Source organism: Aureobasidium pullulans, assembly GCF_000721785.1.
Source record: "Aureobasidium pullulans EXF-150 unplaced genomic scaffold scaffold_1, whole genome shotgun sequence".
Taxonomy (NCBI): Eukaryota; Fungi; Ascomycota; class Dothideomycetes; order Dothideales; family Saccotheciaceae; genus Aureobasidium; species Aureobasidium pullulans.
Genome location: NW_021941021.1, coordinates 727,425 through 752,915, shown reverse-complemented (window position 1 = coordinate 752,915; position 25,491 = coordinate 727,425). Strand labels below are relative to the sequence as shown.

General features: G+C 51.0%; 11 protein-coding genes across 11 annotated transcripts; 4 read left to right on the top strand and 7 right to left on the bottom strand.

Moving 5' to 3' along the window:
• Positions 1-19: 19 nt before the first annotated feature.
• On the bottom strand, positions 20-3,044 carry M438DRAFT_401481 (uncharacterized protein). Its single transcript, XM_029909543.1, has 2 exons — positions 2,890-3,044; positions 20-2,839 (listed from the first exon to the last, which is right to left on the bottom strand). Exons 1-2 carry the CDS (start codon positions 2,930-2,932, stop codon positions 174-176), a joined length of 2,709 nt encoding a protein of 902 aa, XP_029765549.1. The 5' UTR covers positions 2,933-3,044; the 3' UTR covers positions 20-173.
• Positions 3,045-3,461: 417 nt separating this feature from the next.
• Positions 3,462-5,031, top strand: M438DRAFT_341141 (fructosamine kinase). Its single transcript, XM_029904437.1, has 2 exons — positions 3,462-3,839; positions 3,893-5,031. Exons 1-2 carry the CDS (start codon positions 3,656-3,658, stop codon positions 4,693-4,695), a joined length of 987 nt encoding a protein of 328 aa, XP_029765548.1. The 5' UTR covers positions 3,462-3,655; the 3' UTR covers positions 4,696-5,031.
• M438DRAFT_263727 (mitochondrial lipoyl synthase) lies at positions 4,962-6,248 on the bottom strand (the record flags this gene model as incomplete). Its single annotated transcript, XM_029899904.1, has 2 exons — positions 4,962-5,242; positions 5,303-6,248. The coding sequence occupies 2 exons, from the start codon at positions 6,246-6,248 to the stop codon at positions 4,962-4,964; spliced, it is 1,227 nt and encodes a 408-aa protein (XP_029765547.1).
• A 281-nt stretch (positions 6,249-6,529) lies between these two features.
• M438DRAFT_360867 (GroES-like protein) lies at positions 6,530-8,411 on the top strand. Its single transcript, XM_029907464.1, has 4 exons — positions 6,530-6,979; positions 7,054-7,066; positions 7,116-7,203; positions 7,255-8,411. The coding sequence occupies exons 1-4, from the start codon at positions 6,735-6,737 to the stop codon at positions 7,974-7,976; spliced, it is 1,068 nt and encodes a 355-aa protein (XP_029765546.1). The 5' UTR covers positions 6,530-6,734; the 3' UTR covers positions 7,977-8,411.
• Positions 8,112-10,833, bottom strand: M438DRAFT_393337 (small oligopeptide transporter, OPT family; the record flags this gene model as incomplete). The annotated part of the gene is made up of 7 exons (XM_029909110.1): positions 8,112-8,312; positions 8,363-8,451; positions 8,512-8,950; positions 9,006-9,700; positions 9,760-10,219; positions 10,272-10,534; positions 10,590-10,833. 7 exons carry the CDS (start codon positions 10,831-10,833, stop codon positions 8,112-8,114), a joined length of 2,391 nt encoding a protein of 796 aa, XP_029765545.1.
• A 1,294-nt stretch (positions 10,834-12,127) lies between these two features.
• On the bottom strand, positions 12,128-13,148 carry M438DRAFT_341138 (uncharacterized protein). Its single transcript, XM_029904436.1, has one exon. The coding sequence runs from the start codon at positions 13,029-13,031 to the stop codon at positions 12,261-12,263; it is 771 nt and encodes a 256-aa protein (XP_029765544.1). The 5' UTR covers positions 13,032-13,148; the 3' UTR covers positions 12,128-12,260.
• A 119-nt stretch (positions 13,149-13,267) lies between these two features.
• M438DRAFT_308671 (COX1 assembly protein) lies at positions 13,268-14,657 on the bottom strand. The gene is made up of 2 exons (XM_029902357.1): positions 13,684-14,657; positions 13,268-13,628 (listed from the first exon to the last, which is right to left on the bottom strand). Exons 1-2 carry the CDS (start codon positions 14,553-14,555, stop codon positions 13,529-13,531), a joined length of 972 nt encoding a protein of 323 aa, XP_029765543.1. The 5' UTR covers positions 14,556-14,657; the 3' UTR covers positions 13,268-13,528.
• Positions 14,658-14,666: 9 nt separating this feature from the next.
• On the top strand, positions 14,667-18,267 carry M438DRAFT_341136 (FACT complex protein). Its single transcript, XM_029904435.1, has 3 exons — positions 14,667-15,243; positions 15,300-15,421; positions 15,473-18,267. The coding sequence occupies exons 1-3, from the start codon at positions 14,979-14,981 to the stop codon at positions 18,158-18,160; spliced, it is 3,075 nt and encodes a 1,024-aa protein (XP_029765542.1). The 5' UTR covers positions 14,667-14,978; the 3' UTR covers positions 18,161-18,267.
• Positions 18,268-18,614: 347 nt separating this feature from the next.
• On the bottom strand, positions 18,615-21,112 carry M438DRAFT_370532 (MFS general substrate transporter; the record flags this gene model as incomplete). The annotated part of the gene is made up of 3 exons (XM_029908195.1): positions 18,615-18,802; positions 18,881-20,887; positions 20,953-21,112. 3 exons carry the CDS (start codon positions 21,110-21,112, stop codon positions 18,615-18,617), a joined length of 2,355 nt encoding a protein of 784 aa, XP_029765541.1.
• A 694-nt stretch (positions 21,113-21,806) lies between these two features.
• M438DRAFT_341133 (uncharacterized protein) lies at positions 21,807-23,906 on the bottom strand. The gene is made up of 4 exons (XM_029904434.1): positions 23,772-23,906; positions 23,638-23,717; positions 22,269-23,585; positions 21,807-22,214 (listed from the first exon to the last, which is right to left on the bottom strand). The coding sequence occupies exons 1-4, from the start codon at positions 23,851-23,853 to the stop codon at positions 22,161-22,163; spliced, it is 1,533 nt and encodes a 510-aa protein (XP_029765540.1). The 5' UTR covers positions 23,854-23,906; the 3' UTR covers positions 21,807-22,160.
• A 184-nt stretch (positions 23,907-24,090) lies between these two features.
• On the top strand, positions 24,091-25,481 carry M438DRAFT_262514 (mitochondrial carrier; the record flags this gene model as incomplete). The annotated part of the gene is made up of 4 exons (XM_029899825.1): positions 24,091-24,193; positions 24,251-24,344; positions 24,397-24,403; positions 24,459-25,481. 4 exons carry the CDS (start codon positions 24,091-24,093, stop codon positions 25,479-25,481), a joined length of 1,227 nt encoding a protein of 408 aa, XP_029765539.1.
• Positions 25,482-25,491: the final 10 nt, after the last annotated feature.

Here is a 25,491-nt window from a genome sequence, read left to right as displayed (position 1 = left end):
CTGAACGTTTCTTCAAAGTGTTGATTAAATATTACAAATTATACTAGTATGGACATAATCTTTCTGGTTGTGTGCGGGCGTTATAATACATCATGACCCCAAAGCAAAGACCCTCCAAACGCAATCGCTAAAAACGCATGAATGAATGAAAAGGCAAAGTTTTGATTTTGTAATCACATCCTGATGACCATGTCAGGGATACCAGGTCTGCCGACACGGTCGACGCCAATGTGCTGCTTGCCGTCTCGACCATAGTATTTGCCATAGCCGTAGTGGGGAAGACCTGAACCGCCTGAGTTATTGACCGGGGTCGTGGCATCTGCTCTGGCACGTCCGAGGCCGCGGATCGAGTCGGCAATGGAAACTTTGCTGCCTGTGACACCACCTTCGGGTCCAGTGTTCTGGTGAATGCTGATTCGCTCGCCGACTGGTGCTGATAGAAGACGTGTAACCAGGGCGGTCTTTGTTGCGGGTGCCTGGAATGCTGCATCATTGAGCAGACGGCTTTGATGCAGCAGAGAGATGTTGTCGGCGAGAGTGATGCCGCGATTAGGCAGTGCACGCTTGTGGCCTGCAAATACGAGAGTGTATGCCAAAGCGTAGAGGACGACGAAGACAGTCAGAGGGTAAAAGGCCGACATTTGAGCGCTCACGCGAATACGTTGCTCGGCGACGTAGAACTGATTCCAGAAGACGCCACCAGCGAGGACTGGAAGAAGTGCGGCAAGGATTGTCACGATGCTGATCATGGCGACACGAACATGACCATTGACGGCGGCCTTGAGAGTGACCACGAAGGGAGCGTCCGCAGGATATGATAGCAGCAGACTCTTCTCTGCAAGACAGCCTCCAGCCGAAGACATTGACGCGTAAGGCTGGAGACGACGGAAGGCAAGATCGATGGGCTGCCAGACGAGAAGACACAAAAGTCCAAGCAAAGCTGGTACGAATGAGTACAAGAAATTTGACGAAGAGAAACCAAGTCTGTTGACTGTCTCAGGCAGGTCGGGCAAGAAGCCAGCACTGACGGCGGTCGCAGGAAGGTAGGATACTACCAAAAATGCGAGAAGCAGAAGAAGAGCGATGACAAGCCAAATAAAGGCGAAGCCGGTACGCAAGAACCAAGGGAGATAGTTATCAGTGTTGTCGGGCTGCAAGACAAGGTCGGTTGTATTGTGTGTGCCAGTCGAGCCATAACTGTAGGGTCGCTCGTTGATGTTGGAGTAGCCAGTAGGCTGGGCGGCGAACTTCTCGTTGAGAATGCTCTCGTCTGCACTGTAGGGCCTTGCGGGTCTGTTCGGTGCTCCCAGTGTATGGAAAACGTCATTGGGGTTGTATGCCGTGTTGAAGTAGCCCAGCCTATCTTGTCTCTCGGCGCTATGGCCCCAAAGTTCGTATTTGTTAACGTCCACGCCGATGTCAGCGAAGTGGTCGAGAATGTTGCTGCGCTCGGTGATAACGATCAAATCAGCGAGGGTGCGAGAATCCCACTTGAGTCCAGTTCGTCTGCTATGGAGGAATAGCAAGAGAACGACAGAAGCGACTAGCAAGAGGATATACAGTACAATTGCAGTCCAGATGGTGCCTTGTGTGGCAAGCCAAACCCAACGACCAGGAGTACCACGATAGTAGACATTGAATGAAGAGGCCAGCAGAGGGATGGTGAACAGGGTCAACCAGGAGGTGATCAGGAATGCACCAATTGCACGCTGACCTGCTCTCAAGTGGACCAAGGAAGGCAAGATAAACCCAGACGGGTACATGGGCAAGGTAGTTCCATGACCGCGAATCGAAGTGGTCTTAGAAGCAAGTGCAATGAAGGGCGCAATTCTGTAAACGGCTTTCTCAATCTCGAAGAGCCAAAGCAGTAATACCATGCCCAAAAGGGTAGGTAGGTATTGGAATACGAAGTACGTGCCGTCTCCGAAGGTTCCGTAGTTGCATAGTCCAGTGCGTACGCGAGACCAGATTGCTGTGAAGACGAGAGCGATCAAGTAGAGGGTCAAAAGAGCAATGAAGATGCCAAAACGTAATGGGCGGAGGATAGGTGGTAGAGCGTTTAAAGGAGCATAGAAAGAATCCGTTGAAGGCTCAAATGGCGTGAGCAGACTGACTGTTTGCTGCAGAGGATGCGGGGCTGGTATGGCGCTGCTTTTACGTCTTGGGCTTCGTGGAGGTATCGGGATGGGAGAGATGTCGTCGTAAGGATCATCAGGTATCGGGGGATATTCTTGGTTCAAGGGTATCGGGCCTTCATCGTAGCCGTGTCCGAACTCGGGACCAAGCCATGGCTTGCCTTCTGCAATATCTTCATCTCTTGTGATTTGATCGATGGCGAAGCGGACGTAAGGTGTGTCTGCTTCAGGTGTTGGCGGATCGGATTGACGAGCAATTTGCATGGAAGCTGAACTCAAGGCAGCTTGCGGGATACGGATGGGCTCTAAACGAGGTGGGCTTTCGAAGACTGTGCTGGGTACTGGCTTTCTCTTGATGGGTGATCCCCTTCTTGGTGGAATCGGTGGTACAGATACCTCGGTGGGACCCAGATCACGCCTCCTTACACCAACACCCCTCATGGGTCTTGATGCGGGCTTTGATACCTGGCGAATGAGGACTGGGCGAGCGATGCCTTCATAACTTTGACGCGATGTCTCATCGGGAGAAGCAGGACTTTCTATTCTGCGAATCGAGCGAGAATGCGTTCGTGGTAATGGGTATGGTCGTGATTGTGAGGCTCTGCTGTCTGAACGATTGGATGATCTAGAAGACAGAGAATAGTAGTCTTCTGATGCTGTGAATGAGCGTTCTGAATATGTCCGTTCCAAACGTGGTTGCGAAACTGGTTCATACGTTAGATTGGTCCTATCGAAATGGCTGCATCGCACCTACCATTCGTGTGCTTGAGATGAAGGGACTCCAAAGAACGACTCATTGCTGCGAACGATTAAAACGACAAAAACTGCCGTGAACGATAAAACAAAAACGTGCAAGAAGCTTCAATCCGTAACGGGTGGAGCAATCAACTTCTTTTTCTTCATTCTCATGGTGATGATTGATTTGACATGTGGCCGGCATTTCTACCAAGAGGAGGCTGGGATTTTGAGCGAAGCCCACTTCTCCCAACCACGCAGTAACACGGTCTTCACGTCCCCACCTACCTCAATTGGATGATTCACATAGCCGCCCGACTCAAACGCCATACTTGGGCTTTTTCTAGTGCGGCTTCCCAGCCATCTTCGACCAACTGGTTGTTGATGGACATGTCATGAGTTGACCAGCTGAAGTAGGAGTCGATCACAGGTCCTTGGCAGCCAGTGCGCCAGCGGCCATCCGTTCACCGTTCGCGTTTCGCGGGGCATGGCCAACCTTCTACGGTCCTGTTTGCATCTCTCTGTTTGGCATCGAAGAATCTTGATTCAGATGTTTCTGAGCAGTTGTTCGTTAGACCAGCGTAGATGTGTTGGTGCCAGGTGATCGATAGGTAGTTAAATCGGCACACCTTCCCACGCTGGTCCGAGGCGATGATCACAGTTGATGTCATTGAAGATGGTCAAAAACACCTTGCTGGCAAGAGCTCGATGCTCGACCAGATCTCGGATTTTTCATGCTTTGTACTGTCAGAAGATTATATGCTATCTCAAGTAAATCAACAAAGATGACCATTGACTCTGCTGTTGCTCAATTGCTATCTCTGGATCCCAAAGAGACGACAGTTTCTGGCTCCGGAGGATCCAGCTTCTCTTCCACGTCTAAGATCACGACCAAACTCGGCGATGGCACCGAGAAGCAATTCTTCATGAAGACGGGCTCTGGAAAAGAAGCCTCGGTCATGTTTGAAGGTAAGAGGCTTTCGACTACTCGTTCGAATGGCTAGCACTAAAAAAGAAGTCAGGCGAGCACGCATCGCTTAGTGCAATTCACAATGCCGTTCCTACGCTTTGCCCACAGTCCTATGGCCATGGCACACTTGCCGATTCGCCTTCAAAGCATTTCCTAGTCACCGACTTTCTAGATCTCTCGGGTCGTCGAGGCTCGAGCACTTCTTCCTCGGCGCCCTCGCTGGCTGCTAAGCTAGCGAAACTGCATAGCACCCCGGCGCCTCCACCACCTGGAGAGTCTAGCCCAAAGTTTGGCTTCCCAGCCACTACATGTTGCGGCGAAACCCCTCAAGATAACAGCTTCAAGAGCAGCTGGGCTGAGTTCTATGCTGAGAACCGACTCATGTTCATTTTGAAGCGCAGCGAGAAGACCAATGGGCCTGATGAGGACTTGCGTTCTATGATTGAGAAGACATGCAAGAAGGTTGTGCCACGTCTAATCGGTGATGACCATCTCAACGGTGGTAAGGGTGTTACCCCTGTCATAGTGCACGGCGATCTGTGGTCAGGCAACGCGAGCGCGGGAAAGCTGCCTGGTATGGAAGCTCCTGAAGACATTGTCTTCGACTCCAGTGCTTGCTATGCTCACAGCGAGTTCGAGCTCGGGATCATGAAGATGTTTGGAGGATTTGGCGGAAGCTTCTTGGAAGAGTACCATGAGCTGCTGCCAAAGACTGAGCCTGCCGAGGAGTACACAGACAGAGTCGCTCTCTACGAACTATATCACCATCTGAACCACCACGCCATGTTCGGTGGAGGTTACAAAAGTGGTGCTATGAGCATCATGAGGAATCTGATATCGAGATACGGCGATTAAAACTGGGTTGTGACGATAGGGGTGCCGGATAACAAGCTGCCTTGTGAAGAAAATGGTATGCAATGATTAGATGATGATTTTGTAGCCGTACAGTTGATGTACTTTTTATTTACAATCCCTCAACGGCTCGTGAGGTGATGACACCCGTTCTCTAGACTCCAGGCAAATGCTCCCAGCGCAAGTTGATATCTGATACCGCCCAGCCCAGATCAGGACACCCAAACGCCAAACCCTAGGTATGATGGAAAAGGAAGAAAACACCACATCTATGCGTTCAGGGGCTTGAAATCGCCAGCATCCTCAGCCATGGCAAGCTGGTTCTTCTTGGCGCGCTTCTTGATGACGTTTTCAATGAAGGCCTCGCCGGCCTTGTAGGAACTGCGTACCAGGGGTCCACTGGCGCAGTAAAGGAAGCCCATGTCGAGGGCGCGTTGTCTCCAGAGTTCGAACTTTTCGGGGGAAACGTATTCTTCGACCTTCATGTGGCGCTTGGTAGGGCGCATGTATTGGCCGAATGTGACAACGTCGACGTCGATCTTGCGAAGCTCTGTACAAAAACAAGTTAGCCAAGTATTCGCGAATTTCTTCTAGAACGATATGTCCTTACCCTTGAGAGTGTGCCACAGCTGATCCTCGGTCTCGCCGAGTCCCAGCATCAAACTTGTCTTTGTGATCAGGCCCTCCTTGGCCTCCTTTGCAGCCTTGAGAACTTCGAGCGATTGACGGAACTTGGCGCGGGGATCGCGGACGAAGGGTGTCAAGTCTTCAACAGTCTCCATGTTGTGGGCATACACGTCCAGACCGCTCTGAGCGACCACCTTGACCATCTCCAAGTCGCCAGCATAATCACCAGTCAAAGCCTCAACGAGCATGGTAGGAGCCTTCTGCTTGATCTTGATAATCGTGCTGGCGAAGTGGTGTGCACCACCATCTGCGAGATCGTCACGGTCGACAGATGTCAAGACAACGTATCCAAGGCCCCATCTTGACAGGGCTTCGGCGGTGTTTTCTGGTTCGTGGATATCGAGCGGCGGAGGCTTTCGGCTGGTCTTGACGGAACAGAAGCGGCATCCACGGGTGCATGTGTCTCCCATAAGCATGATAGTCGCAGTAGCAGCAGACTTGTCACTGCCGCCCCAGCAGTCGGAAATGTTGGGGCAACGAGCTTCCTCGCAAACGGTGTGTAGGTTCAGACCACGCAGGTCATTCTTGATCTTCTTGAAGTTGTCGCCGACAGGAACGGGAGTCTTGAGCCATTCGGGCAGTCGTGTGTGAGGTTTCTTCTTGCCGGCAGGTCCAACCATAACAGTCTTCAATTCCAAAGCCTCCTCGGGGCTCAGAGGCTCCTCTTTTCCGGAAACAAAGTCGCCGAATGCAGGGCCACTATTCAAGCGATCGGAGAATTTGGTGGCTCGTCGGGGTGTTGAGTTCGTTGTGTTCGGTGATGTGGGAGTGATATCTGATGCTGCCGTAGCGAGGCATCGTCTGTGCAAGCGGGGCGCATGTGTGGTTGACGAGAGGATTCGTCGAGATGCTGGTCGGAGAGAAGCCATGGTGGATATTGGTGTATGCAAGGTGTGTGACGAAGAGAGAGTCTTAGGAGCGGCGACAATCTCTCATCAATTGTTTGACTCGGCCCTAGAAATTCCCGCTACGGCGCCGCCACTCTTCCTCCGCAAGAGGCGCAACAGCTTTGTTACTAACGTCTTTGTCTCCAACTGTTCCGCATCTACCCGCAGACCCTTGATCGGGCCGTGGGTAAAGACACCCTTGTCGTTCGCAGCAGATTCCCATGAGCATGGAAGCATGCAACGACATCTTACCAATGCCTACTGGTTGATTGGTACCTGAAATTTGTATCTCACTATCAACACCGCGAGGAGAAATCAAGACTTCTGATGCTGATCAACAATTCTCACTGAGCTATGCTGTCATCTGATTCAAGTAGCTGAAGGGGGGTCTCGTCAGTCATCGTGCATCTCAACAACATCCTTCCGACTCTCCATCCATCAAATTCGCTTTGACACTCATCACCAGATATGAGCACTCATACGCTGACCACGTTTCGATATGATGCCGCCTTGAGCAATTTCGTGAAAAAGACTACCCAGCGAGCGCTTGGCCTGAACGAGATCAAGATCAGAGTAACTCATTCAGGGATTTGCTACACTGATGTTCACGCAAAAGACAAGACCTGTGGCTTAGGCCATGAAGGAGTCGGTCTCGTCACTGACGTTGGAGACGCTGTCAAGTCTGTGAAGCCCGGTGACCGTGTCGGATGGGGGTAAGTGACACCTAGACATATGCAACTCTTTCTGCTCCTTCGTATGTCGCAGCTTGGTCTGACAATATTTGTAGCTGGCTACGTAGTGTAAGTGACCGTCTGGATTAATTGTAGCAGTGGAAACTAAAAGTATCAGTCTTGTGGAACTTGCGATGTCTGTGTGGAAGGATACCGCCAGTATTGTAGTCAAGCAGCTGGATTTGCCTTCTGTGATCATGAGCAAGGTAATCACCTGAAGCCACTCGTTACTTCCTCAATCTGACTTGGCGATCCAGGTGCTTTTGCTGATTTTCATATCATCGACGCCGATTTCGCCTACCAGATCCCTGCTGAGATCCAGTCCCACCACGCTGGTGTGTTCATGTGTGCCGGAGCTTCCACCTACGAAGCACTGGATGCAGCCGGCACAAAGCCGCATCATCGAGTTGGCGTTGTCGGTCTGGGAGGCCTTGGACACATGGCTGTACTCTTCGCCAAAGCGATGGGCTGTGCTGTCACTGTCTTCTCCGGCTCAACCGGCTTCGGATCACAGAGCAAGGCAAAAGATGCTTTTGCATTGGGTGCCGACGAGTTGCGATCTCTTAGCGACATCAACACGCCCAACTTCCCCAACAGCTTCGGAGATCCTCCAAGAGATAGGAGTTCCAAGGCACTTATAGATGTCCTCCTCATCTGTGCCAATGAAACTCCCGATCTGGAGAAGATGCTGCCCTTTTTGGCACGAAGAGCCACCATCGTTCTTATGTCGATCCAACAAAAGCCGCTAGTCATCCCTTACATGCCTTTCATCCTTCCTGGCCACAGAATCATTGCTTCAACAGAAGCTTCACGGCGAAATCATTTTGCGATGATTCAATTTGCAGCTCGACACCAGATATCGCCATGGGTAGAAAGATATCCCATGACTGCAGATGGCCTTAAGATGGCCTTTGAGAGACTCGAGAAGGGTGAGATGCGATTCAGAGGAGTACTTGAAGTACCTGCAGCAGGAATCTAGAAGTTTTGCACTGGCGCGTTTTAGTCAAGATGTATGTCTGAAGCGTCTATGTACAGCGGCGAGATATTGTTACGCCAAAGGTAGATGGTAGAAACAAGCAAACATCTCTACCTTTCGTCTCATCACCCTACTCTCTCAAGTCCACGTGCCATTAGCAGGACCGAAGAAGCCGCTTGCCGGCAGCGGCAGATTTGACACGCCTACTGCATCGAGTGTGTTTGCAAACACAGTCGTGCCCCACCAATCCGGCATGGAGTAGCCAGGGTAGCTGACTGCGAAGAAGATGACGATTCCAGCGACGGCTGTTCCTGTATCGACAGCAGCGGCAAGAACATACTGCATTCGGTCAGCTCACAAACTCGAGGATACTTCGCAAAACAACTTACATTGTACTTCGTCCACCAGGCAAAGAAATTCTGCTTGATATAGCCGTTGAAGACCCAGTTGACCAAAGCCCACGAGGTGTAGTTAATACCTGTGAACCAATTAGTTTTTTCCTCTCTCCTCTCACACACACACAAAATCTACAACTCACCAGTAGCAGGCGGCACATTATAAGTTCCCACAAAGAACAGTGGCCAATTGATATCCTTGAAAATCTTCTTTCCAGTCCTCTTGTACAGATACCAAGTAATCACTGGTGTGATCGCACCGATCCAGAAAAAGTGCAGCAAAGAAGAGTAGCGCCTGCCTACGCTATACAACCGATCTGGACCGATCAATCCCCAAATCACAGACGAGCTGAACACCGTTCTGCCATTGGGACAGGTGAAGGAGGAGGCTTGGTCGGAACTGCAGATGTTGTCGATGTTGCCGAGCATCCAGAGGGTAACGCCAGTCTGAGTGAGGGCTCCGAGGATGGCGGCGAAGCCTTGGGCGAAGAAGACGGTGCGTGGTGCTAGTTTTAAATAATGTCCGAGCTTCATATCCTGAACAAAGAAGATTCCTTGATTTACAACGGCGGTTGACAGGATCTATGCATTAGGTCAGCAAATGAAGATGACTTTTAGATTGGCTTGCAGTGTTTACCTTAAAGATCATGTTGGCCAAAGGTTTACCAGCGAACATGTAACCGCCGATGAATTCGGACAAGACGTTGATCTGGTTCGCATCGACGTTCGAGATACCCTGAATCAAGGCACATGGGATGAAATAGATGGCAGGGATAACCAGAGCGAGGGCAACGCCGTATATAGGTAGATCGGTATGGTAGATCTCAACCATGACGCATGAGAGAGCTGTGAATATTACCAGGACGATGAGGTACCAGTACCAGGGTGTCGGCTTATATGCCTTCATAAGACGCCCATGGATATCGAGTTTTCTGGTTCCACGGAGAGCCGTCCAGATCTCGGTTCCGTGCCAGAGATAGGTGTGGGTCAGTACAGCAGTGATAGAAGCAAAAGACAAGCCGTAGACGAATGCGAAAGTTGCGCTCAGGAACGGAGGTGAGTACGCCCGGTAGGCCTCGGGATCTAGACTTTTGGTGAGAGGGTTGATGATCTTCGTAACATTGTAGCTGGCTCCAGTGTTGTCGTACACATCGGCGGTCATCAGTGGAAGGTAACCCGTGAACCATTTGTTGGTGTAAAAGAGACCAGGCGTAACAATCAAGAAGAAGAACACGAATCCAGCCAGGACATTGAGTGCAGCACTAAGTGGACTCAAAAGAGGGTTGGTGTTGTAGGCAATCTGAGACCAGTCAAAAGTAATCGGAAACGCCCCTGTGTTTTTCAAAATTAGTTCCATCAAACATCTTTCTCATGGTTTAAACGAAACATACCCAATCCGGTTTGCATACCGAAGATCTGGTTGACCACAGCATTGTTTGGTGCAATCCAGCAGATCCATGTGAAGTAGCTGAGAGCTGGGAAGATAAGACCAGGGAACCAATACCAGACGAATGCACAAAGAAGAGCAACAAAGAAGAACATGAGTCGAGATATTCTCCACCCGTTCGCGACTGCGTTCGATTTGGAGTGCAGAGTGGACAGCAGAGCACAGTTTCCTAGGATACCAGGCCAGATGATTGAAGCGGGTTCGACTACCCAACGAGATCCAAGACCTGCAACACCAAATCCAAGGAGTTGAGTGCACATGACCATCAATACGGCCAGTCCAGCAGAGAGATCAAAGTCGTAGAATTTCTTAGCAGCCTGAATCATGTTTGAAGCGTCAGATCCTGAAGCGAATCCAATTGTGACGTTGGACATGATAGTGATGAGTGCATGCTCCTTAATATTCTGCAGACGAGTCAGCACTGTGCAACCAAAGCGTTGCATGGTGGCCACTAACGAAATGACGATCCGGGTTGATGTTCCACTTTCCAAGAGGTCCAAGATCTAGAGTATAAATAGGCAAGATATGTGCGAGACCGACTCCCATGGGGAAGGCAAGAAGCTCTGCGACGAGCGAGACAATGTGCACTGCAGGATAGCGTAGGGAGAAGAACTGGTTGACACCAGAGCCGAGCATTGTCCAGATAATTCCAACAATCCACATGCGAAGAGTATTCAATGGCATGCTAGGATCATCCGTTTCAGGTACGACAGCACGAACTACCAAGCGACGTAAGTGGTTTGACCTCGTACATAAAATCTACGGTCAACATACCTTCGGGGTACGGTGAAGTATCGGCATCAACATCTTTGACCTCGCCGTCATGTAATACCTTGTCAACATCCACTTCAATCTCTTGGAGATGTCCATGTTCGATGTCTGTGGCATCAACCGTGACGCCAGCTTCAGCACCTTTCCTGTCGAGTTCATCTGCAGATTTTTGAGGATTCAGCGTGTTCAATTGTACTGAGTCTGTGTCTCGCCGAGAGATCGGAAAAGGTCGCCTGATTCTATTCATCTTGCCTGGTGTAGAGAAGCTGTAAAATGGAGCGAAGGCCTACCATTGTCATGGCAGGCTCTTATTACTTATTCTTCAGGCAGTGTGTCCATCAAATGCCGTTTGCATCATTGGTTCCGCGGCAATGACTGCTGTTCTTATCACGATGTAGTACGTAGTTGCGTAGCATTCTTCCCTGCCACAATGTAGACATGATAGATAGGTTGATAAGACATGCAAAGGATGCGCTAAGCCTTATCAACGTGCCATTTTGGGTTAGTATATGCAGTTCGCCTAAAAACAAGCTGCGGCCAAGTGAAGGGCAAGCATGTTCGGCGAATAGGTGGCCGGAAGATTATATGCTTGTATTCTGTTTATTTGGAGTAATTGACAATGGAATGGATAAGAACGGTCCTCGGGTTGGTGTTGAGTGGTCATGCGGGGTATTGCGTGGTCAGGGTTGCCTACAGACTTGTTCGTCGGAAGGGGACCGCTGGATTTGTTTTTGAGACAATCACCATGGCTTTCGGGACAAGACATCGGAGGAGCATGCTTTGAGAAACAAACAATATCAACGCTCGCTACAGAACTCTGAGTGTAGCAATTGTGACATTGTGATGAATTAGACTTTATAGCGATAGAATCAGAAAAAGCCTGGCTTCGGCAGCTTTAGCGTGACGAGAGGATCAATGCCGGGATGTAGAAGGCTGTCAGACGTCTGGGGATGTGACTGACGGGTGAATTGGGTAGTCGCCCAATCCATGATGCTGCGATCCAAGACAATCGGATCCGCATCTTCGTCATCGTCTGGATAGCCATAGGTTGATAATGAGTCGTCACCAATACTTGGTAGAGGTAGAGTGTAAGCAGGACCGTTGCGTGAGCTCGTTCTTTCCAATCTGTCGTTCGCTGGTCTACCTTGGCCATCCTTCGATGTGGCACTTTGGGGTGTGATTTCTTGTGTCGGCTCTGTGGGCTTTTCTGATTCTTGCCTCGTAGCTCGGGTCCGCTTCGCGGGTTTTGCTACAGCTGGTCGAGATGCCAAACCAGCTTGTGCATACTTTTCTGGAAACCTCGTCCTTAGCCGGTCGCGAAGATCTGTTGGGGTTCTGCCATGTTCTTTGAACGCCTCATCTTTGGAGATGTTCACCCATGATGGACCTTGTTCACGGAAGCCCTTGAGCAGTGCTTCATCCTCTTCGTCAGTAAAGTTGCGTCTTGGTCGACGCTGTGCCTTCCAGAGAGTTTGGTCAGCGGTGCTGGTTTGTTGGCGCTGAGCATCGACCTCCTGTGCGGGCTCTGATCTCTTCACCTTCTTGGGCTTTTCGGTAGTCGTGACTTCTTCTGTAGAGTTTCTCTTCTTCCTGGTCTTCCTCGCGCCTCCATAGGCATCCGGACGGCATACTCTAAATCTGGGATAACATGAGCCCAGCATCAATATAGAAGGCTTAGGTACTTGGATACCTGTCTTTGAGATCCACAGCCGTCCTCTTATGAAACTTGTAGTCCGAGCAAAGCAATATTTTCTTCCAATTACCGATGCCGAACCTAGATACTCCTGATAAAAGATCGTCGGTCTCCTGACCTGTCCACACATTGCGCCGTGAGCGTTTGTCCGGAGTCCCTTGGGCTATCTCGATAGACGCCATTGGTTCCTTCTGAGCCACAGTCGAAGTTGTGTCCCCACCGGGATTTGGGGTCGGGACAGCTTTACTGCTCCGTGAAGTAGAGAGAAAAACTTGTGATTCCTCTGTACTGATAGAGGGTAGAATTCCAGCATCTGGCGGGGGCTGATGAAGACCTTGCAAGACTGGAGGCACACGATGTCGCTTTGCATGTCGCTTGGTTGGCAGCTTTGGCAATGTGAAGAGAGCTTGGTCGCCATCTCGTCTATGGGACGCATGCTCTCTTGATCGGAGAGATGTTTCGTCATCATTGAGTACAGCAGCAATCGAAGAGCCAGAAGATTGGTGGTGTGAATGTCTTGCAAGTCTTGTAGCATCCGGTGCGAGGTCATTGCGCTGGCGTAACCGATTGCCCAGCAAGAAAGGATTCAGCTGCTCGTTAGTTGTCCTGTCAAGTTCGCGAGCACTTCCATCGAATATGCCATGGCTCAAATCACTGGGTTCAACTGGGTTCGGTCTGTTTATATATTCCAAAGATCCAGGCTGAGGTAAGAGCCTGGACGCGTTTCCTGGAAATGATGATTCGAACGACATTGCTGCTAATAGAGCAACATGACAAGTGTTCAGGACACCCTCATGGCATTGGATATGAGAGTCTTACGCGAGTGTCGCGCGTTGAGGTTTGGAATCGAAAAACGAGTGCGACGAAGGTGACAAGGAAGGTTGTTGCGAAGGCCGAGCCAAGAATTTGCCTTTTCGAAACCGGTCGTGACTGGGATGACCCTGTGGATAATTTGCAACAAGAGTTTCAGTGTTCTCACTGTCTGTATAGAGTCTATCTTTCCATCTTTGAACCATACACGAATCATAGTCCTCCTATGAATACATTTGCCATTGGAACGGTCACATCGACTAAGCTGCCTCATTGGCGTGGTTTAATGAAGGTTCCCGCCGAAGTGGCCTCAGACTTCATCACGGATCGCGTTCACTTAGGCAAGGTTCGGTGATCACGTAACAAATGGAGTGCATTTTGCATATGGTTCTGTCGCATTGGACGCAACAAAGTAGGCAAGGTGCTATTATTTACATATTTACCATTGACCTGACTGGCGCACTCTACGAGCAGTGCGAGATGAGGGTTTCTTGATGACCATCCAGAGCATAACAGATGTAGCAGCTGCCAAAGAGTACCTGGTACTTGTTAGGAATTACGGGAGATGGTAGGTGAGAGAAAAGATGAACTGACCATGTGAAAATGTACTGTGTGTGGTTGTTTCGAAGGTTGACTTCGGCCGGTCTCCCGATAGGCACACCCTTTGCTTCTCTATCGTAATGCTCAACAAGGTCAGGCTTCATAGTCTCCTCGATCCACACAGGCTGGCTGCCGGTCAAGTCGGCCATCTGCTGGACATCAGGGAAATAAAAGGCTCCCTCTTGGGGCTTGTTCTCTGGAGTGAACATGTTCTTCTTCCATGGTTCTCTCAGCAAACCCTGTACGGTAACTTCGCCTTGTGGCAAGCCTTCGGGCCTAGCACGCTTGTTTGCCTTGTCTTTAGGAATCCATCCTCGGCAGACCAGGACTTTTGTGTTGCCAGGATAACCTTCAAAGTCTCGCTCAAGCGGAGTTACGACCATATAACCATCGTTGCCATCGAGTAGTCGCGGACCAATGAGCATCTCCTGGTCATGGCGGAACTTGCCGGTGGCGTAGACTCTTCTGTAATCAAAGTCCTTGATAGCAGCGGGGTCTATACTGGGTGGTAGCGGCAAAGGATCGCGGACGAGGCGATCTTCGAAACGGGCAATAAGTTCAGTCTTCCAGCCAAGTCGAGCGACCTGCCATGAGCCCAGGGCAAAGGCGGTGATGGGAATGATAGCCAGAACTAGCAGGCCCCAGCCATGTTTTCTACCGCCAACGCGAACAAGCTGAGGCTGGACATCGACAATCGAGGTGAAGGAAGGGTCATCGGCGGGCTGGTTGGCATATGATCTTCTTTGTAGAACAGGACGAGACTGTTGACATTGGCGGCAGATCCAAGGCCTTGTTTGTGATTGTATGCGAGGGCGGGAGGCAAGTGAGGCCAATTGGCGCAAGATGGGTGACGGTCGAGGCGGCATTGTGTGAGTGACAGCTCTTGAATCCTTGAATGCGCCTGCCTCGACAAGCCGAACATGGAGAGCTCGACGCTAGTGACACGCGCCAAGCCGACTGCTCGTCCATGTACAATCTTGTTATACAACTTTCATCGTCTCTCTTTACATGATATTGTGCTGTTTCTCGAGACTTCAGACGAGGAGAGCACCCCAAGTGAATTCATCTATTTCGAGAGTGCCGGTAGTTTCCATCTCAAGCTCTTTCCGTCCCAAGTCTTCTGCGCAACACGACATCGCGAACAACGCGTAAAGCACCCCATCGCAACTTCGACTTCCACTTCGCCGCCGCTGTTTACCACCGACTTCGATCATCGCCTTGTCCCATCCTCGCAACCACATTACATCTCCGCCTACTCAGCCTACCTGCCGTGACAGCGCGCTGCAAAAATGGCCGACGAGGTGTCGATCGACAAGGCCACCTTCCACAACCGCCTCTCGGCCTTCATCTCACAGTGGAAACAGGACAAGCGCAATGGCGACACTCTCTTCGCCGGCGCCTCATCCATCGCCATTGTCATGGGCAAGTCGGATGAGTCTCAGGGCTTCACAAAGACCAGCGCCATGCAGTTCTGGCTGCTAGGCTACGAGTTCCCCTCGACCGTCTTTGTCATTACCCAGGACTCTATGCACATCGTCACCACGAAGAAGAAGGGTATCTACATTCAGCTCACATTGCCAGCGATTGTGCGCTTTGCTGACTCCTCACAGCTGCCTACCTCGAGCCCCTCAAGGACGGCAAGACCCCCGTTGAAATCCTCGTTAGAGGCAAGGATGCTGCAGAGAACGCAAAGCAATTCGAACGCTGCCTCGAAGTCATCAAGAACGCTGGCGTACGTCTCCCACACGAGCTTCTACGCGATAGCCGCTAACCCAGCCAACAGAAGAAGGTCGGTGTTGTTTCCAAGGACCCCTCGAACGGCCCCTTCATCAAGGAGTGGAAAGACCAGTTCGAGGCCATCGCCAAGGACGTGGAAGAGGTCGACATTACACCTGCTATCTCGGGCGCTCTTAGCATCAAGGACGAGAAGGAATTGCGCGCCATTCGTGATGCCTCGCGCGCATCTAGTGGTATCATGGCCAACTACTTCGTCGACCAAATGTCTGGTATTCTGGATGAGGAGAAAAAGATGAGCCACAAGGCTCTATCACAGAAGGTTTCCGACAAGATCGAGGATGACAAGTTCTTCCAGAAGTTGAAGGTCTCAAGCGGCTTCGACCCCGCTCAGCTTGACTGGTCTATCTCACCCGTCGTACAGAGCGGCGGCAAGTACGATCTCAAGCTCTCAGCCGAGGCCGACGACAGCAACTTGCACGCCGGCGTCATTCTGTCTACCCTTGGACTGCGCTACCTCAGCTACTGTTCAATCATCTCGAGAACCTACTTGGTCGACCCCAACAAGTCTCAGGAGAGTGCCTACAAGCTGCTGCTTACTGTCCATGACAGCATTCTCAAGAACATGAAGGAGGGCATGGTTGCAAAGGATGTCTACGCCAAGGCAATCGCCCTTATCAAGTCAAAGAAGCCTGAGCTCGAGAAGAATTTTGTCAAGTCCGTTGGCTACGGAATCGGTATCGAGACACGCGATAGCTCGTTCCCCATGAACGGCAAGAACAACCAGACTCTGCGCGATGGAATGACCTTCAGCATCACCACTGGCTTCCACGACATCGAGAACCCCAACCCCCAGGACAACAAGAGCAAGACATACTCGCTATTGCTCACCGACACCGTTCGCGTAGGTAGCACAGAAGGTCTGGTCTTCACCAAGGATGCCCCTTCGGATCTTGAGTCGACTTCGTTCTTCTTCAAGGACGACGAAGATGAGCCAGAAAAGGCAAAGCCCAAGCCGAAGAAGGATTCCCGTGTGGGCGCCGTCGCCAAAGGAAACATTACAAGCACCAGACTACGCAGCGAACGCAGTACGCAGCCTAATGAGGAGAAGGAAGCTCAGCGAAAGGATCACCAGAGAGAACTCCACTCCAAAAAGCAACAACAAGGTCTGGACAAGTACGGCGAAGGTACTGGCAACTTGAACGGCACCGAGGTGAAGAAGTTCAAGCGTTTCGAGTCGTACAAGCGTGACAACCAATTCCCTTCTAGGGTCAAGGATCTCATTGTCTTGGTCGACGTCAAGAATGCTAGCATCATTCTGCCTATAATGGGACGTGCCGTCCCATTCCACATCAACACCATCAAGAACGTCAGTCAGACTGAGGAGAACGCATTTTCTTTCTTGCGTATCAACTTCCTCTCACCTGGTCAGGGTGTTGGAAGAAAGGATGATCAGCCTTTCGAAGACCCCCTCGCCCACTTCCTTCGCAGCTTGACATTCAGATCAAAGGACACCGACAGAATGAACACCATCGTTGCGCAGATCACCGACATGAAGAAGGACGCAGTCCGTAAGGAGCAGGAGAAGAAGGATCTTGAGGACGTTGTTGAGCAGGACAAGCTCGTCGAAATAAGAAACCGCCGACCTCAACGTCTCGACAACATCTTCATGCGTCCTTCATTGGAGAGTAAGCGTATTGGCGGTTCCGTCGAGATTCACCAGAACGGTCTGCGTTATGCTCATATGGGTGGTGTCAAGGTCGATGTTCTGTTCAGCAACATCAAGCACCTCTTCTTCCAGCCCTCTCAGCATGAACTCATTGTCATCATTCACTGTCACTTGCACAATCCTATCATGATTGGCAAGAGAAAGACGAAGGATATTCAGTTCTACCGCGAAGCCACAGAGATGCAATTCGACGAGACGGGTAACCGTAAGCGCAAGCATCGCTATGGAGACGAGGAAGAGTTCGAGGCGGAACAGGAGGAGCGCAGACGTCGTGTTCAGCTCGACAAGGAGTTCAGATCTTTCGCGGAGAAGATTGCAGACGCTGGCAAGGGCGACAACCTGCAAGTCGACATGCCTTACCGCGATCTTGGTTTCAACGGTGTACCTGCTCGCTCAAGCGTCTACATTCAGCCCACCACCGAGTGTCTGATCCAGATCACCGAGCCTCCGTTCACAGTCATCACACTTAACGACATCGAAATTGTGCATTTGGAGCGTGTCCAGTTCGGCCTGAAGAACTTTGACATGGTTATTGTCTTCCAGGACTTCCAACGCCCTCCTGTGCACATCAACACTATTCCTGTTGAATCCCTCGACAGTGTCAAGGACTGGTTGGACTCGATCGACACACCCTACTCGGAAGGTCCCCTCAACTTGAACTGGGGCACCATCATGAAGACTGTCACTGCCGACCCTCACGAGTTCTTTGCTGGTGGTGGTTGGTCCTTCCTTGCCGCCGAGTCAGATGACGAGGGAGAAAGCGAGGAAGAGGAGAGTGCATTCGAAGTCAGCGAAGAAGATCTCGCTAGCGATGAGAGCAGCGAGGACGAGTCTGACTTCGACGACGACGCTAGTGCCGACGCCAGTGAAGAGGAGATGAGTGAGGACGAGAGCGGTGAAGATTGGGACGAGATGGAAGAAAAGGCCAAGAAGCGTGACCGCGAAAGTGGCCTCGACGAAGAAGAAAGACGTCCCGCTCCCAAGGGTGGCAAGCCCAAGAAGCGATAGACGTTTTAATGCTTTGAAGGGGTAAAAATCTTTACGGGCCCAAGACGGGGAGGATGTCTTTTCTTGTTGCTTTCGAAGGAGTTTCGGGCGTGCAAAGGATGAGAGGGAGGAGCTTCACGATTGACACCGACGAACCTTTGGGGATTAAATATATTCAGCCAGTCGAAAGAAAACTTTGTTCATTTTAACAACTCCTGTGCTGTACCTCCTTGATTCAATGTTGGTGAACATGCTCGTGAGAAATGTTATAGTAAATGGCAGAAGCTACAAAAAAGAGAATCCATATTATGAGAAACCAACCTCCAACCGGGTATAGTATATCCAGACATGCCCATCCCATCCCAACCGAAAACGCCTCATCCATCATGACAACATATATATATAAACTCCCAAAGATCATAAGCACATATGCTTTCATCTCTTCACCCCATATCATCCCATCTATACTGCTCATCTAAAACTTTTCCATCAAGTTTTTTCTGACAGTCCACATGCGAGCACGCTTGCCATAAATATACATGGGTATCGTGAAGAGCAAACAACCCAATTGAATGCCGCCGAGCGCGAGGAAGACAGGCTTAGCACCATCGCTTTCCAACCAGCGGTTGAAGAAGAGGGAAAACACCAGACCGTGGAAAACGTCTGGTTTGATCTGCGTTAGCACGATTGCGCCGATGGAAGAAAACAAGGCGAGATTGATAGGAAAAAGGCAGAACTTACTCTTTGAGAAATTCAAGGTTACCAGCGCTTCTCCGGCGTATTGGCGATAACTGTCCACGGCAAAGGTGATGGCGGTGGTGCTTCCCACGCAGCAGCCAAAGCTGATGATGCCGAAGAATACGGTAGGGACAATCCAGGCATCGTGTTCGGAAACACTCCATCCATATCCCATAAGCCCGATAACGGTACTGATGGTAACAGGAATGGCCATGATGAGACGGAACTCAGGTTCATAGACACCGTCATTTTTTCTGCTCATCCAGCGGACGATTACATCGGAGAAGCGGCCGGCGACAGCGGTGCCTAGAATGCCGCCGATGAAGGGGGAAATGTAGACGAGACCGACTTGAAGGGAGGTGAAGTGATACGTTTCACGGTTCTCGTAGATGACCGAGACGGATTCGGAGAGGACAATCAGCCAACCGACTGAAAGTGCGTAGACGAGCGAGGACCAGAGGATGGCAGGGTAGGCAAAGAGAATGAAGGGGCGGAGGGCAACTTTACCCCAGGAGTCTTGAGAAAGACGACCGGCGTAGGGTTTCAAGGTCTCGACGAAGGATTTGGGAGGTGCGGCGCGGTAGAAAGATGTATAGATTAGTCCAGGGTTGCTCGCGTCGATTGAGTGGCCAGGAGAGGGAGGGATGCTATCGAATTGAGCACTGTTAGATCTCATGTGATTGATATCGGTTGGAGATCTATAAGATACGAATGGATCGTCTCCTGGCGATAGATGTTGAGGCCCTGGCGAAAGATGCACCGATCCAGGGGACAACGCACTTGCAGTAGGAGAAAGCTGAGTCCCGGGCGAGGCAAGCTGCGTACTAGGAGATGGAATTTGCAGCGAAGTAATCGGCTGAACATGTTGTGGAGTCTGAGGCTCAGGTGTTTCCGATGCTTCGGGAGACGGGAGGTTCAAGGCTGGTACATTTAGCTTGCCGCTGTCTTCGGGTGCAACCTCATCGTCATCAGGTTCGCTGAAGTGGGCGTGTCTTGACAATCGCTTCTCTCCTTTTGCCTTGGTAGGGCTTTCAATGTCGGGGAACGTTGACTTCTGTCCCTTCTCCAACTCAGGAGCAGCCTCATGTGCATGAGTATCGGCATGACCACGATGGAAGATGGAGGCCAGTGAGATGTTGCTCATCAGTCTCGGCTTGTGGTGTTTGTGCGAATGTCTTGATGGCCTTGGTGTACGATCCCAGAAGGTCTCGGGAACAAAGAGGAACAGCAATACCGCACCAAATGAGACAACCATAGCCACAATCCAGAAGACCCATCGCCAGCCAAGCGACTCGATGATGGCAGCACTCACCAGTGGAATAAGATTCTTACCACCAAGGAGGAGCAGGGTGTAAATACCCAGTCTGTAGGCACGTTCGTGCAAGAAGAAGATTTCGGCGATTGTGGCCGATGGCAGACATTCCACAGGACTGACAGCCATGCCCATGAAGATACGGGCGAGTACAAGAGAGGTATAGTTGGGCGACAAAGCGCACCACACAGCAGAGAGGACGAATATGACCGAGGCAACCAGGTATACAGGTCTCTTGCCGTACAAAATGGCGGTGGGCGAAGCAACGACACTACCGAGGCCAAGTCCCAACATATAAAGACCAGTCGTCAAGGCTACCTGAGGCACTGAGACACCATAGGTTTCCGAAACGTTGACGAAGCCTGCAGCGAGGACGGGGGTCATACCTCCACCAAGCATGCAGAAGAAGCCTAGCGAGAGTAGAGCGCAATCTCTACGCCATTTGGGCCAGTTCAACGGATCGTTCAAGGATTCGTCTGGTTGTGGTTCGAGCACAATGCCATCTCCAGTCTGTTTCTTATCCGGGGTTGGAGGCACGATGGAGCCGGCACGAGAGTGGGGAGCGAGAGAGCCATTTCGAGATTGTGAGTTGTAAGGGAAGGGCGAGGGTAAAGACGAGGTCGACGTCCTGGCGGGTGTGTTGCGGAGACCAAGAGGCTCATTGCGATTCGACACTTTTGAGAGCAGTAGAACAGAGCCTAGAGAAGGAGGAGAGTCAGTATTGATGAGAGATCAAAGGTTGACTGCCTGTCTGTCAACTGACCAGGTACCTCGTCTGTCTCCCTGTCGTTCAAGATGCCCAAACTCCACTTCGCCGGTCGTTTGAGCGAGTCCTCCGAGTCGGTCTGAGAGTTGCGATTCTGCTTCTTCTTTCTTGACCAGAATCGGCTTTCCTGGCCATCGTCGTTCTTCTCTGCGACCATTGCAGAGTGTAGTAGAGTGGTACGTGTGCGATGGGGATATGACGAGCGCTCGTGTAGTGCAAGACAAGGATATATACGGGATTAAGAAGCGGTGTAGCGTGGAGCCCCGTGGGCGGTGATCAGGAGGTCGACAGATAGTAGGTACACGTTGGTACGATGGGCTAAGGATGCGGCGGTCTGTCTCGGGACTCGACTGTTATCAAACTAGGAGCTGTCAGGTGGACGATTCTGACACCCTGATAACAACCCTGGGCTAATGCGAGCCATGAAGCGTGACTCTTCTGCAGGAGTCAGAGCCGGTACGGAGAGGGCGATGGATTGTCTTTGAAACGCCTACGCCGTAGGCTGGGCGCAACCTTTCCCACGACCGCCATCGTCAGCGACCCTGAAGGGAGATTCATGTCCTTGGCCTTCGATCCTACATTCTAGCGCCCTTGGCAACTGAAGCCTCACCAATCATGGCCATATCTCGACCCTTCCCCTAACTCTAATCCTACAAACGTGCTCGGCCTCTATCTCCGCACCTGAACTGGCGACCGAGTCAAAACAAGCCACGACATGTGTACCTAGATACGAACATGTTCCCCTTTCGCGTCGACACGAGCTGATCAACTCTCTTCGTACTGACCGCGAGCGGACATGGACATATTGAAGCAGAAGTGTTCGGGTGCTCAGAATACTTGGACTGAGCAATCCCTGATATACTTTCCCTTCAAGACTTGGTATTGAAACTAAAATCCGCGGCCCTGCCTTTTCTTCCGGCCTTCTCGGAGTCGCTATTCAACGCATGCACTTTCATTATACAACGTAATCAGCCGCCTAAAAAGGTGCCAAAGATCAGTCTGGACTCTAGAAAGTATTCTGAAGAGGCTGCAATAAGACCTTTACTTAGCACATGCCACTGCGAGTACTCTGAGCCCTACCAACTTCATGCACTTCCATGACTCAATTGCATGTCGATTCCTGAGGATAGCAAAAATCTGCGACCACGTAGAAGCGGCGAGGTCCTCAACACCCTTTGTGCATTGTCTAATCTCGATTTTCTCTATCAATCATCCTTGGCATCTTGTCCGTCCTTTTTCTTGCGAGGCTCAAAGTTCAGCTGGTTTCCGTCAGTCACCGACATCCGTAGTCTTGGCTTCGTCCAAGTACTCACCTGGTTACCATTGTACAGCTCGGTACTTTGTTCAGTCTCCCTTCTTTGGTCACCCAATGTGCGGATGTTGATTCCACCCGTTCGGTTCGCCATTCTCTCACCCTCTGCATTAGAGGTCTCGCTCTCGTCTGCTGTTCCCGCAACATAAGGTCCTTGTCGCTCATTTGAGCCCGATGCATAGCCCATAACACCACCCACAGCGGTTCCAAGCATACTTGCCGCGCCAGACAAGAGGCCAAACCCAGCATTGAATCCCTTGGAGACGAGACCACCACCACCGCTGGCATAAGCATCTGTGTATCCTTTGATTGGTACCAGGACCAAGGTTGCATTCGGTGTCAGTCCAAGTGACTTTAGTGATTCGCCCTCCTCTCCGACAGAGATATTGCGGCTAGGATTGGGCAGCAAGATCTGACGGAACTCGTACGGAATGTCCGTTTGCGAGTTTTGGGAAATGTAAGTCCTGACCGCAGTTGCAAGAGTGGCCGACGGGTCGAACTTGGTTCGTAGCGAACTGCCATCGAACAGTCTAATCTGGAGGGCGCAAACAGTCGAGTTGCGTCCGGGCGCAGTGTCAGTATGTACTGGTCGTTGTGCGGCCGCAGAAGAGGGTTCGCCTTGGGCTGCAAGTCGTCTCTGTCGTTCCTTCTCTTTTCTCGCAGCTTTGTCAGACTCGATAGACTTGAGAATTCTCTCCCTCTCTGCACGAGCCTCTTTGTTGCGACTTCGTTGCTGATCGGCCCAGTCTTGTTTGCTCGGAGGCAAGGACGACGATTCGGCAGCCTGTTTGTCTGATGACTCTTTACGTGCTTTTGCTGTAGCCTTGCGAGCCTCTTTGTCCGCCTCTTCCTTCCTCTTGCGTTCGGCTTCGAGACGGGCACCTCGCTCGGTCAGGAACTGTTGCATGGTTGCATTGTTGCCCTGTGTTGGTGCCGGTATAGGAACGTTCGTCTCTGCAGTCTCTTGAGAAATTGTGCCAGAGTCTTGGAGTGCTGTTCCTCTTTCTCCGATGTAAGGGACGCTTGAAAGGACCTGGCTGACGTCTGCGGTTGCCGAATCTTCATTTTGAGGGATGGATGTTGCTGACTGCGTTGTCTGTGGCTGTGTGGGAGGTTGCAGTAGAGCAGCGATACGCTTCTTGAACTCGTCTTCGGTAACATTTGCGTCGATGTCTTCGACAACGGAGCCTGCTCGGATGACCAACAGCTTTGGCATAGAAGCCAACGAGCAGAAGGCGCCTAGGAAGCCAGCTTCCGTCGAGCCTGCATTGATTCGTAGTAGGACCGCTTTCTCGCCCAGTCGCTCTCCTACTGACTTCTGTTCACCTGTCAGTTCTGCTTGGAATATAGCCAACTTTGGCTGTGTGTACCTGATCAGGTGCATCGGAAGAGGTGTCGAGGGGAGCGGTCAGCCACTCGCTTTCCCACTTGTGACTTGTTTCATCGTCGTCTAGAAGGGCGTCAGACTGGATTGTGTAGGCGGGCTACGTCAGCTGGCACTTACCTTGCCTAACGAAGCAAGCAACCAACTTGTGTTCTTGGATCGCCAACGAGATTCCGCTCTGCAGGTCGCCTGGAAAGAACATTATGGGCAGATTGTAGTGTGACTAGAGGGAGAATGAACAAGACGGTCACCCGTACAAGTGTCGCCAACTTACCCCATGCGAAGCGAGGATCAATCACATGCAAGAGCGTCACCGCCAACGGGAAGCACGGCCCTGCTCAGCCTCTCCGAATATCAAACTCCAAACATCAACTTGAACATAATTGTCAAGGCCATCTTAAGCCATGCAGTATTGCACCTAGCATCTTTATATTCGGCAATGAGTACAGCGCCTCTTGGGTACAGGCCTTCTTCTGATGCCTTCAACCGGCCAAATACAGAAGATAGCCCGGGAGAAAAACGCCAGAACAATGCGACAACAGGTAGGGAATACTAAATATGTGGTTCGGTACAAACGTAAGGAGGCTCAGTGTGAATAGGTGCATCGGCTGCCGGTATGCGGGCTCTCACGGCGCGTATGTTCGCCTTCTATTTCAGAGTGCCTGTAAAAGCATTCTTTCGAACAAGAATTGAGTAAGTGTGTATCTTGACTCGATGCATGATATCTGGGCTAATTAGTACATAGCTATCTTGTGTGTACAGTCTCTGTAACTTATAACTTCCTGAAAATTGACCAATCTCAACAAGGCATTTCCCAGGGCTATCAACCCTTTATTACAATCCACCGGCAAATGGTCCTGGGCTGGAACTACTCCTGGAATACTAGCCTATGCGATCCGGACTCATGGATGGTCCTTCATTCCTAACCAAGTTCTACCCCCATTACTGGCGAACGTAACTGTTGGTGCTGTTCTATACACCTCATATCTTGGAGCGCTAGGCCTCTACTACGAGCCGGCGTCTCATTCTTCTAAACGCATTTATCCGCCGGCACCGTTCTCTTTGACATTTGCTGCCGGCTTCTCGGCGGGCGCTTTTCAAAGTGTAATTGCTGCCCCGCTAGATGCTCTAACCATTCGATTCAAGACTACCGATCTTACCCAAGGGACGTACAAGAACATGTGGGATTATGCTTCGAGGAAGCTTCAGGCCATTGGTGCCCGTGGCGCCTTTGCAGGATGGGGGTTGTCGTTCGTTAAGGACGCGTTTGGATACGGATTGTTCTTTGGGACTTTCGAATACGTCAAGTCTCAATTGTTTTACGAATACGTGAGCCATTGGTATTCACGTTATGGTCTTCTATCCATGTTCCACAAGCATCAGATCGACCTGCAAAGAATCACTGATCAAGAAGATCGGCCGGTGATCAAGCCGCACTATCTGATGGAACCTTCATTCATACTCCTTGCGGGTGCCACAGCAAGCGTGTTGCAACAAGTCGTTGCCCACCCCCTTACACGGATACAAGAATTGCACTTCCAGCGACTAGCAACATTGGATGAATTGCTACAAACTAGACCGGGACGACTAGATACCATGCAGCTATATGCACGGGCATACCAGAAAACATGGATCCAGGCCGGCAAGCGTGCGACAAAATCCGGAGGCTGGCTGAGATGGCTGTACCAAGACTTTTGGATGACAACTCTACGCCAGGTACCGTCGACCAGCGCTGGTCTCATCATGTTTGAGATCTTCCGCCGCAAGTACGGCATGGGAGAAGATGCCGTCAAAATTCCCAAGGACGAGTACGACATCTTATTGCCTTGAGCTGCGGCGC